At 34.9% G+C, this 19,313-nt stretch overlaps 3 protein-coding genes across 3 annotated transcripts in view; 2 read left to right on the top strand and 1 right to left on the bottom strand.

The window, feature by feature from the left end:
* The window catches only part of LOC144838689 (retinoic acid receptor RXR-alpha-B-like), a 99,496-nt gene that overhangs the window by 77,002 nt on the left and 3,181 nt on the right, over positions 1–19,313 (top strand). The window lies entirely within an intron of this gene.
* On the bottom strand, positions 535–19,254 carry LOC144838685 (putative flavin-containing monoamine oxidase A). Its single transcript, XM_078694125.1, has 11 exons — positions 18,720–19,254; positions 14,193–14,451; positions 13,160–13,247; positions 9,674–9,845; positions 6,649–6,763; positions 6,210–6,367; positions 5,465–5,645; positions 4,743–5,017; positions 4,192–4,281; positions 3,656–3,756; positions 535–3,244 (listed from the first exon to the last, which is right to left on the bottom strand). Exons 1-11 carry the CDS (start codon positions 18,792–18,794, stop codon positions 3,091–3,093), a joined length of 1,668 nt encoding a protein of 555 aa, XP_078550251.1. The 5' UTR covers positions 18,795–19,254; the 3' UTR covers positions 535–3,090.
* Positions 3,524–19,313, top strand: part of LOC144838690 (serine/threonine/tyrosine-interacting-like protein 1) — a 37,960-nt gene continuing 22,170 nt past the window's right edge. Inside the window, exons 1-2 of the mRNA XM_078694138.1 lie at positions 3,524–3,585; positions 14,838–15,016. The gene's annotated coding sequence lies outside the window, so the exon portion shown is untranslated. The remainder of the gene's footprint in view (positions 3,586–14,837; positions 15,017–19,313) is intronic.

The raw sequence follows: 19,313 nt of genomic DNA, 5'->3' as shown, positions 1-19,313 counted from the left end.
ACCAAATATTATATTTAAAATTCATGCCTGTACCTGAGCTTTAAATACGGTTCTTTCTGTACTATTTATTTAAGCATAATTTTCTTATAGAGTTATATATTTGACCGGCGTGAGAGAAAATCCAATCCGCACAGCGCTATTCTCACAAGATAAACTGTGAGATGAGAAATCTATGGGAATAAGAAAATGTATTGTTGTGTTATACCAAGGCAATCTAACAACATGATGCGGAGCTCCGGAGATCAAAAGGTTTACCTGTGGATGTGTGACGGTCAGTTCCATGCCCCTTACACCATGGATTAAGATCCATGCTTACACCGAGCGCAGCGGAGAATATGTACATAGTACAGTACTGTCGGTATTTGTCGCAGCCAGACATACGATGAAGGAACTGTTACGAGTTCCTATCTTGACAAGGCGAGCTCAGTGTCATGTTGTTAGATGCCTTTGTAGTAGTCACGAAAGAGCGATACATATCGAGATATTCGTGACGTATTAAGTGCGTAAAGAAAACACATTCACATTTTATCATCAGACATAATATATTTAGCATTATACTCGGTTTCTGTGAACATCTTGTAACACACAATTATTTAATAAACATGAACCAAAAATAAACAATATTTTACCTTAATTAGATTTCTATATATATTACATAATACATTAATTATTAACGAACATAAACTTGGAATAATTAGTACAGTATAGTATTAGTACGATAGTTTGGTTGTGGGGAGTCAGGGATGGATGAGGGTGGGTGGAGTAGGTAAGAAGGATTTGAAGAAAATTTTTCTTCTAACACACTACTGTTTTATTTAATCACAACCTGAGCACCAAAGATAATAATTAAACTACCGTTCCTACCCGATAAGGCGTCAAATATCAATATTATATAAGAGCTAGAGGGATTGCATACTTCTATCAACAACTTTTATATAAACAACAACATATTACATAAATTAATGTTGTATACATTGTTTTGTTTCTATAACTACACATGAAAGTAAAACATATAACATGATGGAAGAAGTCACTAGATTGCATTCAGGGGATTTGATGACGTCACCGGGCACAAGTTTCTAGATTCAAGGAAATGTAGGCTTAATTATTTTGCATCGCGTAATTCTGTTCCAAAATCTTGATTAATATTAAATTGTGGATTATTTTATTAACAAATTACTAGAAATTACACAATATTTAATTGGCTATAAATTGTCGTTTGATAGCCACATATAACCCTCATGTTATGACGTCATTTCATTCGTTCATCTAAAAAAACATTTTAATCAAATGTACGCTAATAGACCTAAAATGGTTAAAGACGACCAACTATTATATTGTATGTGTATCAAATGTAAATCAACCAACAAAATTTCATTTGTACCTTGATGCAAAAATGACAATAAATACTATCGTATCGTAACTAAGAAAAAGATGGCATATCATATAATATAATTAAATAAACGTGAAGCCCCAAATATATTCAATGTTTTTCGATTTGAAGTTGAGAAAAGTACTCAATAGTACTTTGTTGAACGTAAGGAACGTGATCACAGGTTTTGATCTATTCATTGTACTGTTGCCTATTTTATTTAAAATTATAAACCAACGAACAATATAACTACAAAAATATACTATTGTATCGCAGCTGCCTACAGCTAACTGGAACTGTAATTCACTATTCTAAGTAGGTTTAAAATTAAGTTCACATAAAAATGGAAGTCAAAGTCAACAAACTAAATTCGGAATATTGCAAATTGTCCCTTGCCCAATAAATTCTATATTTATAATACGTTAATAATATATACAGGAGAATAACGCTATAGGAACTCTAGACAAAGAGCTTTTGGTTTATGACGACCAAAGAACTATGACTTAAAGCTTGATTCCCACTATATGACGCAACGCAAGGATGTAAGCGCAACGTAAAGCTTGGTTCCCACTAGGACGTAACGCAAAGACGTAAACGCAACGCAAGCGTGTTGACCAATGACAAGCCACTGTTCGAATAATCCATCGCTTGTGATTGGTCAAATCACCTACGTTGTCCTTACGTCGTTGGATCCCAGAGGAACCAAGATTATAAAACCACCTCATAATTTCCAGGAACCTAGGTCGTCGCAAATGGAAAGCTCCTTAGGTTGTGGAATGTACTATAGGATAATTAACATCAATAAACTGCCTCTAACTACTTATTGCAATTTATTATATTATTGTAAAAGTTACAGTATATTTATATATACTTTAATAGCTACCATTTTGTAATTTATAAAGATACGAAAATGTACCAAGGAATGCAAATGATAGCATTTTGTATAAATAATTTGCCAAAACAGGCACAGCGTAAATTGGAAAACCAAACTAAAACCTTGAATGATAAAAAACATAGGCTAGTACAGAATGATGACCTCATTATACTCTTCCTGGCGAATGTAAATCCTCTCAACTAGATGAACAATCATCCGACGCCATTTTGAACTCAATTTCTTGGTAAATTTTCAATTATTTAAAATAATTGTCTTAAAACAATCGTCATTATGACGCAGAAGTTGAAATAAACAGCAATGATTTGGTCTTAAAAGCTACATTCTAACTTGTTCTGTTTCACGGAACGGAAGAGTGTTAATTAAAATCATAAATTTGAATATAGAATAATATTCTTTGGTGTTTACTTTGAAGGTGGTCTGTAATTGAAAGTATATAATCAAAGGTTTTGGTAATTTAAATTGACCTTTACTTGTTTAAAAAACTTATTAAGCCCGCTTTTCATTAGCTGAGAATAATAATATATTCACGTGAATCGAACATTCCTGAGTTCTGATTGGTTGCACATTTCCACTAAAAGTAGATGATAATACGCATGCGCATATTTAGTCAACGCTTTCGATGCGCGCGAATATATTATTGGTCAATGAAAAACAGGATTTAGAGACCTTTCATTTGCACGACGCGCTAGACTACGCACATATCTGCGTGTGTTGATTATGTTTATGGGCGTGCGCAGAATGACTTTTCACTCGACAGCTACAAAGTCGATTGGCTCGTGTGAAAACACGGATCTATGTATAAAACAGATTAGTTCAGTGATAGTTAGGGACGTCCATTTGCAACCGTTTTGCCCTTTCCTTTGCCCTTTTTGTTTAAAGTGGAGAGAACTTCAATTGCAGCTCGGCTTCCCGACTCCACCGATCCTTCCATGTGCCCCTTCCATGTAGATGATAAGGCTGATCCAGCCCAGTGTATCCTAAACAGACATTTAGTCAAACCAATTATTAAAAATAAAATCTTTATTTACAAATATGTTGAAGCAAGCAGACTATCCAACAACTGCCTTGGACAGCATTGATTAGGTATAAAATCGTTTGGCGGAATCGAGAATTTTTAAAGAGGGAGGGGGGAGGGAGGGGGCAGCCTGGAAATTGAAGTGCTGCATTTATGTCCTATTATTACATTGCACATTTTTAAACAAGTTTTTGTTATTGTTAGTTTGTTTTTAACCCATGCTTTTTTTTTAATCAATAGGTCAGTCGGAAAATAATCATAACACGCTGACACGGATATTTACCAATGGAAGGCTCTTAATTTGTAAGTATTCATTTATACATTTAATCATAAAAACCCATGTATTTAAAAAATGATAATAAAAATACTCTACCTGCTTATAGGTTCTAGTAATGTTTTGTAGTAGTACGTTAAACATCCGGGCATTAAAAACGAAGTAGGAAAACCGGAACAAAATGGTTCATCAGTCCAATCCTGTGAAGGATAAGAGTTAAGGACAATTTACACAGACGAGCAGTAACGGTAATAAAAATATAGAATCTATGTTCTTCCTTATGACCATTTACACACAACGTGGAGAGGACGGGCGGTTTCCGCTCAGGATAGATACAGATCTACGTTGGACAAACTACGCAGTTTTCCGCTTACCGTTACCGCTCGGATCGTCTGTGTAAATTGGCCTTTACGCGGAATTCAATGTACCAAACTGCGCAATAATTTTATAGAGTATGAGAATCTATCTATAATAATACACTTATCCTTTCATTTGTTATTAATCAACTGTAGTACCGTTTCTCTCGATGATGACTGTTATTGTAAATATCTTTATAAATTATTTATCGTGTACGGTATTGAATAATTTATATAAGAAGGCACAGTTTATTCTTCGTTCAAATAGTGGACACTTACAACTTCAAAGAAATCCAGCGGTTCTAACGCCTCTACGCAACCAAAGAAATTCCGTAAAGAATGCAATATGGTGCTCTGACGATCTTCGGGCTACAAGAAATATTTGGTACCATATTATTAGCTAATACTAATACGAACGTCAATGAATTATTAGTCGATATTACAAAGTCTAAATTGGACTTGTAAATCAAGTAAAAATGGATTTTTTTTTACTAAGTGACGTTTGCCTGATGGTGATATAATGGAATGTAATATATTGTAAAATATTATACTACTGTAAGTATTGGTCTTCGCATTCAAAATGAGAAATACTTTTACAATATTAGTTATATTAAGATACCGTGCCGTACAGTATCCATTTTAAACTTTTGGATATATCATTAACTAAAACACTCATTTAACTTTTATTTAGTTACCTACTCTTTGAAATACCCGTATTTTGAATATAAATAATGATTACACTACTGAAGAAATTTATTGTTCGGTTATTTGTTACACTTTTTTTAAACTCAAAAGTTTAACCAAGATCTGAATAAATACAATTAAAATACCTGGATGTCAGGTTTCACAAGACCCGTGTAGTAAACCTGCAGAGCCGGGTTGTGGTTCCACGTGGTAGCATCGTAAACTGCATGGAAGAATTCACAGCTATTTTTCTTATGCGCAAACTCTGTGTTCGTTATTCGAATGATCTGCCCACTAAAGCCTTTCTTTTTCCAAAACGCCTCTGAGTAAGTTACAACAGCTCTGTACATCGTACCCGTTGGCATTCGTTGAAGTAAACTTGTTTTTGCCGGTGGAAGATTTGGTAAAAATTCTATTTTATCTATTGATTTAGGAAAACATTATAAAAATAGATTAGAATATGCGTGTACACATGGGGACGACAGTTATAAGCAACCTAGAAAGAATGCATGTGCCTTGAAAACTCCAGTTTATTTTGTAACGCATGGCATCTCGTAGATACAATATTCAACAAAGATGCACAGTTTAAATTAGTGGAGCAGTTAACGCCATCAAATAGAAATATGTAGTTTGTGAATTTTAAACCAGAATCAAGTCTCTACTGTGTATAGTTGCCAAGATATGAACACTTTGTGTTTTTATGTTTGGCCGCCGTACCGGACGTTGGACCCTTGGCGCACCCCCCCCCCCCCCCTGATATTTTGAATCTATATACTGTACATCAAAGACATTTTGTGCCAAGTTTCATGCTTTAGTAATAAAATCTCACTTCTCTACTATATCTGTTATAAGATGCGTAATACCTCACCTGCTGCACGCGAAGACACAGCTACAATAACTTTCTTCGCCATATATTCTTCTCCAGTTTTTGTCGTTATCAATGCATTATCCCTATCTCTTTGGTCGATTTCAACTACTTGTTCTCGTAACCGTATTTTCTTCCGTTTTATCTTGTTAGCTAACACTTCACATAGTGTTTGGGAACCACCCTACATCATAATGGAAATATTCAAATTAATAATAGCACATATTAAACAGTTTTAAATCAAAGATTTTACCATTTTTAATATTCGAAAACAATTATTTACAAAAAGGAAAAAATTGCGTTTGAATTACGTTTGTAAAGCGTTGATGAACACATTTTTTAAACGCTCAATGTTAAAAAAAAAAATGAAAGCCCTAAAGAAATAAGCATAAACATAATGTATTATTTTCGTTTGAAGTTCACGTCAATAGTAAATTTACATATTGATTTATGTTGTTGCTTTTTGTATAATGCAAAAAAATAAAGCAACCAATCATAATCAGTGACATGATTAAAGACCTACATTAAATAGGCGCGCGCGTACTTAAATATCACGTTATCTGCTGATAAAATTATAAATTGGCATATTGGCTAACGTGTATTCCAAAGTGTATCGTGTTAATTTCGTTTATACACGCATTTCAACTGAATGTTGACGAGCGCGTACTAAAATTGATGATGTTATCAACGTTGTTTGTACGCGCGCGTTTATCATTAGTTAGCCTTTTATAAATAAATGCATATGTACCCTTATTTTGTAATCTCTAGCTTGTCCTTCCTTTTCACTCATCAGGTAACTCCATCCACCGCAGCAGTTAAGATAATGTAGCACATATAAAAGAGAAATCTCTCGTGATGTCACACCGAACTCGAGCATAATTAATGTATCTACAGCATTAATTGCAGCTACACAATGAAATAATATTTTTAAAATGATAATTGTGTACATGGACATAATATTATACAGTTTGTTTCTGAAATTAAACATTTGGTTTAAATTGAATTGATTTGAACAACATTATGCTGAATCATTTTACATAAAACATGAGTTGTTTTAGACGGAATATTAAACACGGTCGTAGACGACCTGCTTTCAACATAATACGTGTTTTATTGTGATCGATGTGTTTTCTAGTTTCAAGTCGTTTGCTGTTTTTATCATCAATATAAATGCGCGAGAAGCTTACCGTCTGTATACAGCTCGTCTGCTCGGAACTGTTCAAACGTCGTCTTATCCCAATCCCACGCATGTTGACATTTAGTAGGGTCGTCTATTGGCACTACATTGCGCATATTTTCTACCTGTAAATGTTTTACAAAGCTTATATTAGTCATTCGTTACAAATTCAGAGAGTATATTTTTGTTTGTTTCATTTATTCTCTGTTTTATATATATATATATTAAAGGGCCGCTTCTCATAATCGACTATCTCCCGTCACAACGACCTCTCGTAAGTGACCACCTCTATTGAACGATCACCTCTTTTAAGGGACCGCTTCTCATAATTGACCACCTCTCGTAAGCGACAAAGAAGAGTGACAGAGGTGGTAGGAAGTGATAAAGAGTTCACGGTCATTATCGGATTCCGAATTATAATTATTAACCACCGGGTTGTTAAGCGTGGTTCCCACTAGAACGCAACGCAGCGACGTATCGAGTGCTGTATTGCGTAATCACAAGTGTGGAACCGACGACGCAATAGCGCTGCAAACATCACAGGTTTGATTTCACGCAGGCGGGGGCAAACACAATTATTGAAAGTGCATGTTCTTACGTTGCGTAGCTTGCGTCGCTTGCGTTACGTTGCGTCGCTAGTGGGAACCAAGATTTAGCAGACATTGCCTAATGTAGCGAAAACTATTGAAATAACATGGGAATATTGGCCATATCATCCTTCTCAATATTGCCACCTCTGCGTCAATCTATTATCAACGTACATTTATAAAGAAGTCGACTTTGTTATTTTAACTCATTACAATACAGAATGATTAAATCGAAATCGATATGTAAGAAATCTACAGCCAACGTTAGTCATCTGTGTCAGATAAAATTAATATCATGTCATGAAATAATAATATTTATTTAGTGTAAATCGTGTCACAACGAGTTATTGAATAACGTCGTGTACGATATAAAACGAATACACTTTGCATCTTGTTTTCTTCGATTACTTTAGTGATTAGATTTACTGGATTTCTTCTTGCATCATAGTTTCGTTATGCCTACTATAAGACGCAACACAAGGACGTAAGAGCAATGTAAGCTTGGTTCCCACTAGCGAAGCAACGTAACGCAATCTACGCAACGTAGGAAAATGCCCTTCTAATAATTGTGTTTGCACCCGCCTGCGTGATATCAAACCTACGATGTTTACAGCACTAATTGCGTCGTTCCCACTTGTGATTACGCAATACAGCACTTTGCGTCAATACGTCGCTGCGTTGCGTTCTAGTGGGAACCACGCTTAAGTGATTTGACCAATCACAAGCAATGGATTATTCGAACTGCCGCTTGTCATTGGTCAACTCGCTTGCATTGCGTCTACGTCCTTGCGTTGCATCCAAGTGGGAACCAAGCTTAAAGCTTGGTTCCCACTAGAACGTAACGCAAGGACGTAGACGCAATGCAAGCGTTTTAACCAATGACAAGCGAAGTTATAGACAGTTAGCAATCACAAGCGAATAAGCCATCGCTTGTGATTGGTCAATTCACTTGCGTTGCGTTACGTCCTTGCGTTGCGTCGCTAGTGGGAACCACGCTATGATTTGACCAATCACAAACGATGGATGATGATTCGAACTGGTGATTGCTGGTTTAAATTAATTTCTTAGCGCTAAAGAGTGGTTCCCACTAGCGACGCAACGCAAGGACGTAACGCAACGCAAGTGAATTGACCAATCACAAGCGATGGCTTATTCGCTTGTGATTGCTGACTGTCTATAACTTCGCTTGTCATTGGTTAAAACGTTGCGTTTACGTCCTTGCGTTACGTTCTAGTGGGAACCAAGCTTTACAACCGTGCGTTGCGTGCAACTGGGAACCAAGCTAAAGACGCTCCTCAATGTATGCACAATGTCTCCAGGGCTAGGATTGGTTAGGAAGATCGGGTGGTTTTTCCCCGGTTTATTTATTCAATTCGAACAGTATTATTTAATATTTTATTACTGTAGGCCTATTAATAAATTTTGAAATTACACCAAACGATTTACAATTCTGAGTCGGCATTTGCAAGCTTCTTGTAATTTGTTTCATTTGTTTAGGCCTCATTATAATTTGTGTTTCAGATTTATTTTATTTTTCTTTCAATGATTCCCATCGTTCAGAAAAACTGCACAGATATTCAGTCGCCTTATTATAATTAGCCTAGGCTGAGTCAATGAATCCCAGTTAGGTAATTCGTCTACAAATGTAGCAATACATTCAAATACCCGCCTATAGCAAATATATTCAAATACGTGCCTATAGCAAATATTCAAATACGTGCCTATAATTATATTCATTCCATGTCTGTTTACAATATTCCGGTTTCATTTGAATTGATTATTGCCTTATAGTAAATTTCCCTATATATCCAGTGAACATAACAAAGCACTACTATTATTTATTGATTGATATTTTTATATCTCATAGGTTTTGTCGGATAAGTCATCGATCAAAATATTAGGTTTCATAATGGCGTTGAAATGAATAGCACAAGTCAAATATTATATTACGAATACAATTAAAATATTAATAAGACGCATATGGTTGGAATGATACGGTACAATACAATTTGTATATTGCGTAAATGTATATATCCAAAGGCAAAATACTGAAAAAATGACAATGCTGTGGGTATCAGTGGCTGGATCTCAATGGAGATATAAAATAAAATAAGCAAAAAGCTAAATCAAAACGATAAAGTAAAACAGCCAGAAAAGTTAGCAGAGCTTTCAGGCAACACTAGCCCTTCATCAGTGCAAGTTGCGTAAATGTATATTTATACATAATATAGGCTTGGCCTACGGAGCGCAACAAGCAGCAAATGTATGAGATTTACAATTTTGTTTCTTATGGCGCCCCATATATATATTTACCGTATTGGCAAAGTATGTAATTATTATTATTAACTATCAGTTCTTTGTAGATGTGTCATATATCTAGATTTATGTTTGTGATTTCATTTGTGTTCGGTAAATTCATTTTAGAACAGAAATGAGTCACATTATTACCTTGGAGATGAAACTGCCAATATCAAATCGTGAGAAGAACGGTAACGGCCAACTAGAGTCTTCAAATGCTTGTATTCTTCCATCTATTTCCATCAGGTGTTGGCCTTCGCTCGACGGCTTGTACAGCTCTATTTCCAGCTCTTTTATTAATGAGTTTATTCGAGCCTGTTTACTAAAAACAAAATTAACAAAAATCACACTTCTATTATATCATAATCATCATTATCATAATCATCAGAGTTCGGCATCATCATAATCGTGCACTAACGCTTGGTTCCCACTAGATACGCAACGTAGCGCAATCTACTCAACGTAAGAAAATGCCCTTTCAATAATTGTGCTTGCCCCCGCCTGCGTGAAATCAAACCTACGATGTTTGCAGCACTGTTGCGTTGTCGGTTCCCACTTGTGATTACGCAATACAGCACTTTGCGTCAATACTTCACTGCGTTGCGTTCTAGTGGCAACCACGCTTATCATCAGAGTGCGGCATCATCATAATCGTGCACTTAGTATCCTCAATTCATCTATATTAATTACCGTAATTAATTGCAATCAGTGTAACTTTATATTACCTTTATTCAATTATCAACATTATTTTGGTAGTGATACGGTATTTGCAAGCCACAGGTATACAGGTACCTCCATGCATAATTCTAATTTATGCACAATTTATTTTTAGAATTTTTATAGTTACATTATTATAATTATAAATATATTTCGGTGACTTGTTTCTTTTATTCCTCTAAACATCTAATGATAATAAGACCTACTTAAATCATATGTGACGATAATTATTTATTTTACATTTTTATATAATTGCATAATATGCTAAAAACCTATAATACGATCAAACATTTTCACTCGTTAATTGTCAGGTGGCGAAAGGTCAGGAAAGTAAACGCGCTTTGATGTGCCATTAAGATTTGAAAATTGTTCTTAAATTGGCTACTTAAAATAACGCAATAGGATAAGTATAGCAAAACAGAAAATAAAATGAATAATACAGAATAGGCCCAAGTATCATACGCGTTGTAGTCAGTAAAGCAAAACAACCCCGCGCACCTTTAAACCCTAATCGTAATTAAACATGTTTTGTACGCTCTCATTATCTTTGTATAATTTTACGTCGAGCATGCACAATGGTATCATAATTGCAACACTCTACTAGTAGTTAAGCCGTCCAGCATATTCGTATCACGCTGTTGATTTAAACTATCGATCAGTCCTACTTTCTTTATACCATTATCGATTAACCACGTTCCGTCTTTTACCGTTTCTTTCTATCAATGTTCTAGCAACGTTTAGACAATTAAATATTTTATTTTACTTAAATGGTTTTATTCCTTTAAAATTGGTTTCTAGGAGAAGAACGCAAAGTAAGGACGTAAACGTAATTGTCCAATCACAAGCGACGGTTTTGTGGTCAAATTATACTTTGCGCGTACGTTCTTGTGCTGTGTCATAAAGCTTGGTTCTCACTAGCGACGGAAGGTAACGCAACCTACGCAACGTAAGAAAATGCCCCTCTGTTTGCCCCCGCCTGCGTGAAATCAAACCTGTGATTTTTGCAGCACTGTTGCGTCGTCGATTCCCACTTGTGATTACGCAATACAGCACTTTGCGTCGATACGTCACTGCGTTACGTTGCGTTCAAGTGGGAACCAAGCTTTCGACATGTCAATTTTGAACAGAGCAGCTGTTTGTGAGATATTGGCCATCCAATCAAATCTCGTTGCACTGCTCACGTGACTGAAGTTATACTTATAATATATATTTATACTTATTATATTACTTATTTATAATATTATTATCAGTATCGTAATGGTCACGTGATAAATAATAATAATAATAATAATAAATAATTAGTTATTCAACTTAGCATCGTGAAAATGTGTCAGGTCAAATGTGAATGTGTGACATTTACGTACATGATCACATGAATTAATTATATAAAACACCTAACAGAAAAAAGTCGAATTATATCCTTAGTTCTCACTATTACTAGCAAATAATTGCAAAAGGACTTATCGGTTAGAGTATATTGATTTCAGTGTAGTTAACTCTCGTAAATATTATATATAGAAAGCTCTATTAGGGTTAGAAATTATAATAACAATATCGGAAATTATTCTAGCAATATCTTATTATTCTTGAAAATGGTCGAACATAGACGCATTGTATTCTCGTTGTGTGGCTAAGGTAGGCTTATACTGTATATTATTTATTGTTGATATCGTTTATTCGTTCAAGTCGACATTTATATTTATTATTTTTCTGCTCAATTTCGCTCTACCTTAACAAAAACTTTTCAAGATAGTCACTTGTATCATTTGTATTTATTTATATAGTTATCACATCGTATTATTTATTCTACTCAGGTACAAAACATATCTCGAAATTATTAACAATTTTGACAATAAAGTTATCTTGTATCTTGTACCTTGTATCTTTATTGACCCATTGCACGTCGAGAAGTTCTAATGATAAAATAATGTAGTACCAGTGCTTAGGAGAAACGCAGAAGCACTAAGTAAAAACGCAGCACTAACGCTTGGTTCCCACTAGAGACGCGACACAAGGACGTAACGCAACGTACGTAAGTTAGTTGACCAATGACAAGCGATGGATTATTCAAACTGACGCTTGTCATTGGTCAACACGCTTGCGTTGCGTTTACGTCCTCGCGTTACGTCCTAGTGGGAACCAAGCTTTAGTAAAACGCAGAATCACTAAGTAAAAGGCAGATGCACTAAGTAAAAACACAGAAGCACTAAGTAAAAACACAGAAGCACTAAGTAAAAACACAGAAGCACTAATTAAAAACGCAGAGAACTAGTTAAAAACGCAGAAGATCTAGACAGTGTTTTGAATTGACCGTATAACTGAACCAGTTTAGTACGGTATGTTTAATTAGGATACGATATAATTAATTTACTTCATCATCACAATTAGTTGATATTGTCATGTTCTATTCAATGACACAAATCTATAATAAGCAACTATGATGCTAGAACAATATGTTCATTAGTAAATGGGACTATGGTAATTTTCAATGTCCTCAATCTCGTTATGCCACAAAGCGGAAACCGTGATTTGAAAAACGGTAAAGAGGAACTAATAAACCGCGCGCCGCAGTGGTAATGTTTTTAAAATTCTGTAAGCCATAGATAAGAATGTGCAAAGGTAAAAAATCCTCCAACCCGATAATTTAATTGTTTTAGGTTTATATGTCCCTCAAAACAACAATCTTTCGTTTGGTCGTATATGTCTACATAATTACAACTCCCTGGTCATATCGCATCACGAAAAAACAAAGCAATTGCGGCAGTTTTCGCGTTACACTACATTGGTAGAGCGTTATAAACGATGGATTACGCGTTATATCATCATCCTCATAAACGCACTAACGCTGAGAATGTCATTTAATATACAGATTTTATAGTGATGACAACATTAAATGTAATTATAATTTATAATACTAACATGTTAATCCAAGTTCTGCCAAGATCCCAGAAATCTTTTCCAGACGCCGCCTTCATTTGATGTGTCCACACACGACCACCCAAGCGTTCTACAAAATAATGTAATTAATATTCTTAGCAAATAGATAATGTACTTATAAACTAATGTTGTATATACACGTATTATACGTTTCAATAAGGTATGATAATTAAAGGTAATTACGTTGAATGAAGATAATTACAGTTTCTTGTTCCTTAAGGATTAGCAAGTAATAATGAAATTTAATTTGCTAATGACGGCTTATAATTATTATACACTAGGCGGCATCACATCGACTTTTTATCCCAATACGCCAGTTTTTATTACTCCATGAGGACTGTTTTTTACAGCCAATGCTTCTCGGTGTCAAACAATCCTGGATATGGTGTGACCGAAACGGCTATATAACCTGCTAGACCATAACATACGGTTATAGAACAGAAAATATATCGGAAAATAAGATCATAGGTAAAAGCATAACCTTATGAGATAGATTTAGGAACAAGGATGTTGTCATGCATTTTCTGGTCTTTGAACGAATACATGAGCTATCCAAATGTGCATTATTCGTCAGCTTAAAGCTCTACACTATCAAACTGTATGTGACAAAAACTGTGATGTGCCCATAATGGACATGATTATGTCAATCATATCACTACCATATTTTGGTATATCACTACCATATTTTGGCAAATCACAAACTAGTTTGATAGACAGAACTTAATCCCCGCTTGGGCGCAATGCAATTAAGGAGGTAGCGCGTCGCAATTTGACCAATTTCATGTCGCGTTGCGCTTACGTCATTGCGTTGCGCCTATGTAATTGCGTTGCGCCTATGTCATTGCGTTGTGCCTACATCATTGCGTTGCGCCTATGTAATTGCGTTGCGCCTATGTCATTGCGTTGTGCCTACATCATTGCGTGCGCCTACGTCATTGCGTTGCGCCTACATCATTGCGTTGCGCTTACATCATTGCGTTGCGTCCAAGTGGGAACCAGACCAAACTACACCTACCCTTTGCTTCTAGTACAACAACTGAAATATTGTTGTTGTTTTTAGTTAGATGATAAGCGGCCGTTAAACCTGATAGTCCCCCACCCACTACCACTACATCAACGTTCTCCGGGGCTCCGGGTCGTGCCTCGGGTGGTGGGGGTGGTGCAGATGGTACCATTGACTTAGTTGGTGGTGCCACTGGGGTGGATGATGCAGAGGTTGACGGCCCGCTTGAATCCACATCATCATCCTCTGACGCTGTGTTAGTAAATTTCTTCTGTTATTTAAAAAAAAGAAGATTTTTTTTTGTTCACAGATGGAGAAACTGTAGATATAAAATATGTTACGTTAACATTTAGCCTATAAAATCTGTGATAGCAGTTTACATATCTTTTATTAAACATATTTGCACAAGTAACTATAGATATCAATGTTGAGATTGCTTAGAATATAGAATGTTATATTTCATTTTGCTATGGAGGGTAAATATATTGTGAAACGAAAGTTGTATTTGAAAAGTTGTTTGGGGGCGTTTGAACTACGGTTTTTTTTTATTTAAATAAGTTGAAAATCATGGTGTTCTGTACTGTCTTGAAACGTAACAAGAAAGCTGTTGTTATATCTTCATTTTGAATGTTTCATTATATTGGATTATAATTTCAGTTTACTGTTTTGGAAATCAAAATGCTGTTTGAAGACTGTACGTTGCTAGGCCCTTCATAACGTTATTACGTTACGTACCACGATTTACAGAGAAGCGGAATGTAGCCTACTGTTGTTTACGGAAGTCACGGTTGTAAGGTCACGGTCAGAAGAGACGTTATATTCACCGATTTAGTAAAGTAAGTGTTGCAATTGTTTTCTATATTTTTGTTTACAAATTACACAAACCAACAGTTTCGTTGGTCTACGAATAAACCGACAAAATAAATTATTACGGTGGTATCGTGGGAAAATTCCCACTAAAAGGGCGCGGTTCGTAGACGGCACCATTATCCGATAGGGGTGCTCTACTATTTTTGTAAATGTAGAGAGAGAGAGAGGCTATTATCGGTTTATCCAGGTAAGCTAAGCACCAAATAGATGTATAATTTTTGCCTAATCAATACATACAGATAATAATAATAATACAAAGCGGGTCATTATAGCCGAACGACCGGGTCTATTATAGCCGAACGACCGGGTTTCGTAACGGATATCGTAACTCGAGAAAGAAATAGTCAACAATCACCGCTTGAATACACGATAGAAACAGTTAGGCCTACGTTTGAGTTCAATAAATAATTCCCCCATATCTGTCAATAATTGCTAAAATGAAATAAGTTCCTGACAACAACATTGACTTTCAATAATGAGCTCGGAATTTTTTATTTTAAATTAAATTTTGGTATAAAGTGTAACCTGCTTTTGTTACCATTTTTATTGCACTCTGAATATATTTAAACCAAAAGTAATATTATTTAGGGCGAGTTTAGAGTAGTAGGTGTATTTACCATATACTTTCAGTGCCATCTCCATCTCATGTGTTCACATAATAATGGCAGATAGAAAATAAGTAGATAGAATAATGTGCCGGTAGTTTTATGGATAAAGTGAAATCAGTAGTGATACATTCTCGCATTCGTTAGTTTGTCCGTCTGTCCATCAGTATTCGGTTTTCATGGTTCATATTAGTATGTCGTATTGTTATTGATTGTATCGGTTTTTATATTGTACCTTTTGGAGTGCATGAGTGAGCGTAAAGGGCAAAGATTAGAGAGTGAATGATGAAAGTTAAAAAGTCTCTTTAGACTATAAGTATCAGGCGCGCCCCATTTTTTTATTTTATTACAATGTTATATCCACGTACATTGTTTACAATTAATACTATTGGTATATATTTACATTTAAAATGAGCAAATGTCATAAAATGGAATGTTTGCTTTGCAAAGTCCTGGATAAAATATTAATAATATTATGCTTCGATATAGAAAACCGTTTCAGAAAGGAAGATCCGGTGAGTATGGTCACGCACCCCAATTGACAGCTAAAATGGCATTATTATTGTTAACCGTTTTTGATGTTGTATTGTTTTAAACCTCTTAGTGGCAGTATTTATCGCTGTTGGTTTTGACTGAATAAAATGAAAATAAAATAAATAAAATTATTATCAACTACTTTTTGATACATATCTATTTTTAACAAACTATTAATATTATGATGTTAGCGATCTCCCGTTTAAAAAATTCTGGATCCGCCCTGGCCCTTGTTAGTGTGAATGATAACCTTTATTTTCTCTGAAGAATAAGATGCTTAAAACCTTGCTTTAGAAGATGGTGCTTAAATGTCATAGCAATTAACATTATTATAATACAATTCAATTTCCGCCTTGTAGTTTCTTATACAGTATTGTATACTATATAGATTGTTTTAAGGGACGTATTTTGAAGTCTGCTTTTGTTTTGGTTTATTATTTATGCAGTGGCATTGAATTCTAACGCTCTGGTAATTGCTTTCGCATTAGTAAATCTGGCGTATAATAAGTGTTAGAATTTAAGAGAAAGACAATGTGAATATCATTATGAACATTCGTTGTTTCGTCAGTATTCATTCGATTGTATTCATTCTTTTTTTTTTTTCGTCAACGGTTATTTCAATATTTATATTGCGGATCTATACTAGAAGAATACATTATTCTTGTCACGAATAAGACCATTATCAAACTAAAATAATATAATTAATGTATTCATTAATGTATTCATTAATTTTATTAGCAAATTAAGTAATTAAAATAATATGGTAATTAGCTAATAATGTGAGTCTAAGAAAGAATACCGGTAGTGTTTCTATTTTGACTTTTACATTAATAAAAATAAAAATGTTATATTAATTTGCTCTTTACTAATTGTATTTATCCGATTCATTCTCAGTACTGTATATATTTTTCAGTATCATAGGCAAATTCCGTGATACGGCATCACACGTGTTTCATATATGTACCTGTAATAACATACCATAACCTAACCCTTTCCATGATACAGGTACCACATGTGATACACATGAGACGCTGTATTGCAGAATTGCCTGACACTGGACAAATGTCACGTGGAGATGATAGATCACCGAGCATTGGTTGATTTATTTTTTGCCGATTATTATTATATGCTGATGCCGGTCTAACTGACTATTATATTTCAACCCCGTATCATTTGTTCATCTTTTCACTCACCCGCATTATCGTATATTCATTAATTAACATTAACATTAATACTGACTTACCATGTTACTGCATAAAACGATCTTTAAAACTGTCAGATGTAGGTCAAACGAAAGTGAAATCATTAATTTGACGATAATTGGTATCACGAGATAATGTAATTGTTCGTAAGTTAAACATCGATTTAATTCTCTCGTACGCAGGAGGCGAATGACACTCGTCCTACCAGCTGATTAATATTATATACATTAATTATGCATATGAATTTGATTAATTAAAGTATCATAGATTCACTCCTACATAATTTTTTCTAAAATAAATTACTACATAAGTAATGTATGTTTATAAGGAATATATTTACATATAATACACACCACACGTACGTATTATACTATTAATACCAATGATCTTTCATCTAAAAACACATATAGGACTGAAAATAGGCCAAGTATAAGATACAAATTTGAATACCATTCCAACGAGTATCCATATAATGGTATTATTTTCGTGCAATATTATGTTCACTAATATATAACTAGATGTGCATGTCAGAGTTGAAATACTAGAGTTGCTAAGTGTGATTTTGAGCATGCGCGGGATTCCTTCACATATTTTTATCGTTAAGAAAGTAAAGAAACCTAAATGACTTGATCGTTTTTAATTTGTACATTGCTTGGAGTAATATTGATTGATACACATATCATACTCCAATAAGTGAAATATTCCTGTCAACCGAGACATAATTGATAAATACTATGGACGTAATGTAACTAATACGAAAAACTAAAAAAGGAAGGAGGATAGCAATATGGTGCAATGAATGTGGAAAGACCTACACACAGTGAGAGGAGGATGAGAGGTTATAGGTGTGGATAATAGTAAGCAGGTACCGTTCCCTGAGGAGAAGTAGGACAAAGGAGAATAAGACACTTGACTAAATATACAATTCAGAAAAGTATGGATCAAGACAGGATGGAGAAACAAAGAGAAGGCAACAGAAAGAGAACGATTACAACGTGAGGTGTGGGCGAAGGTGAAATAAATGATAAATTCTACCTTAAAGCAGAGAAAGCTTATCCCCTTGATAAAGGTTTCGAGGATAAATTTAAAAAGATTGAGAATGAGAGAGAGAGAGAGATGTATGTTAGGCCTTAATATCACTAAACACAATGATAACAATGACTATGACACCAGAAAGAGATACTCTTTTACCCAAAATACTATCTACCCAAAAGTTGACATGGTGCGCATAAGGTGCGTACTATCAATGTTTGTACGCGCGCGTCTAGCTTTATTGTGCCACATGAAACTATTTAGTTAGGCCTATTCTAGTTAACATTCATGTTTACCTGAACACTGCTTAGAACATCTTTAAAGTCCTGAGCGAACTCTTGGAATTTATCCATGCTAGGAGAGGAAAACATGTTGCATAAGGTGTTATTATATTCAGTCTTAGAGTTACGATTTGTCAGTAGTTGATCGATCCACTTCCACGGCAAAGCATATCAATTTACTATCGATAAGCACTCATCATTGTGTACAAGAAGCACATTAACAAGCCATTCACACGATACAACCTCCGCTAAATTCCAAGGTTAATATCAAACCGACTTTCTAATTATAATAATGTTGAGAAATTACATTTAAAAGAAGATAGAGTACGTACGAATTGATACGGACAATGTTACCGCCGGCTCCTGGATATTATTTCAGACTCGCTGCATAAAAATTGTTCCACAATATCTCAATAAACACGCGAATAAACTGAACAGGTATATCTGTGCATATTTCCACTAAAATTAACGAGAACCTTTGTTTGCGTTATGCTAATAATACCAGCACAAACTATCAACCTTTACAACATGTGATTCGATCCGTATAAGGAATAAATATTCATTCTATGGCATTCGCGCAAAAGGCAACGCTATATCGTCGTCGTTCGC

This window comes from Antedon bifida, chromosome 3, assembly GCF_963402885.1.
Source record: "Antedon bifida chromosome 3, ecAntBifi1.1, whole genome shotgun sequence".
Taxonomy (NCBI): Eukaryota; Metazoa; Echinodermata; class Crinoidea; order Comatulida; family Antedonidae; genus Antedon; species Antedon bifida.
The sequence above is the reverse complement of the archived record's forward strand: the minus strand, read 5'-3'. Positions and strand labels throughout refer to the sequence as shown.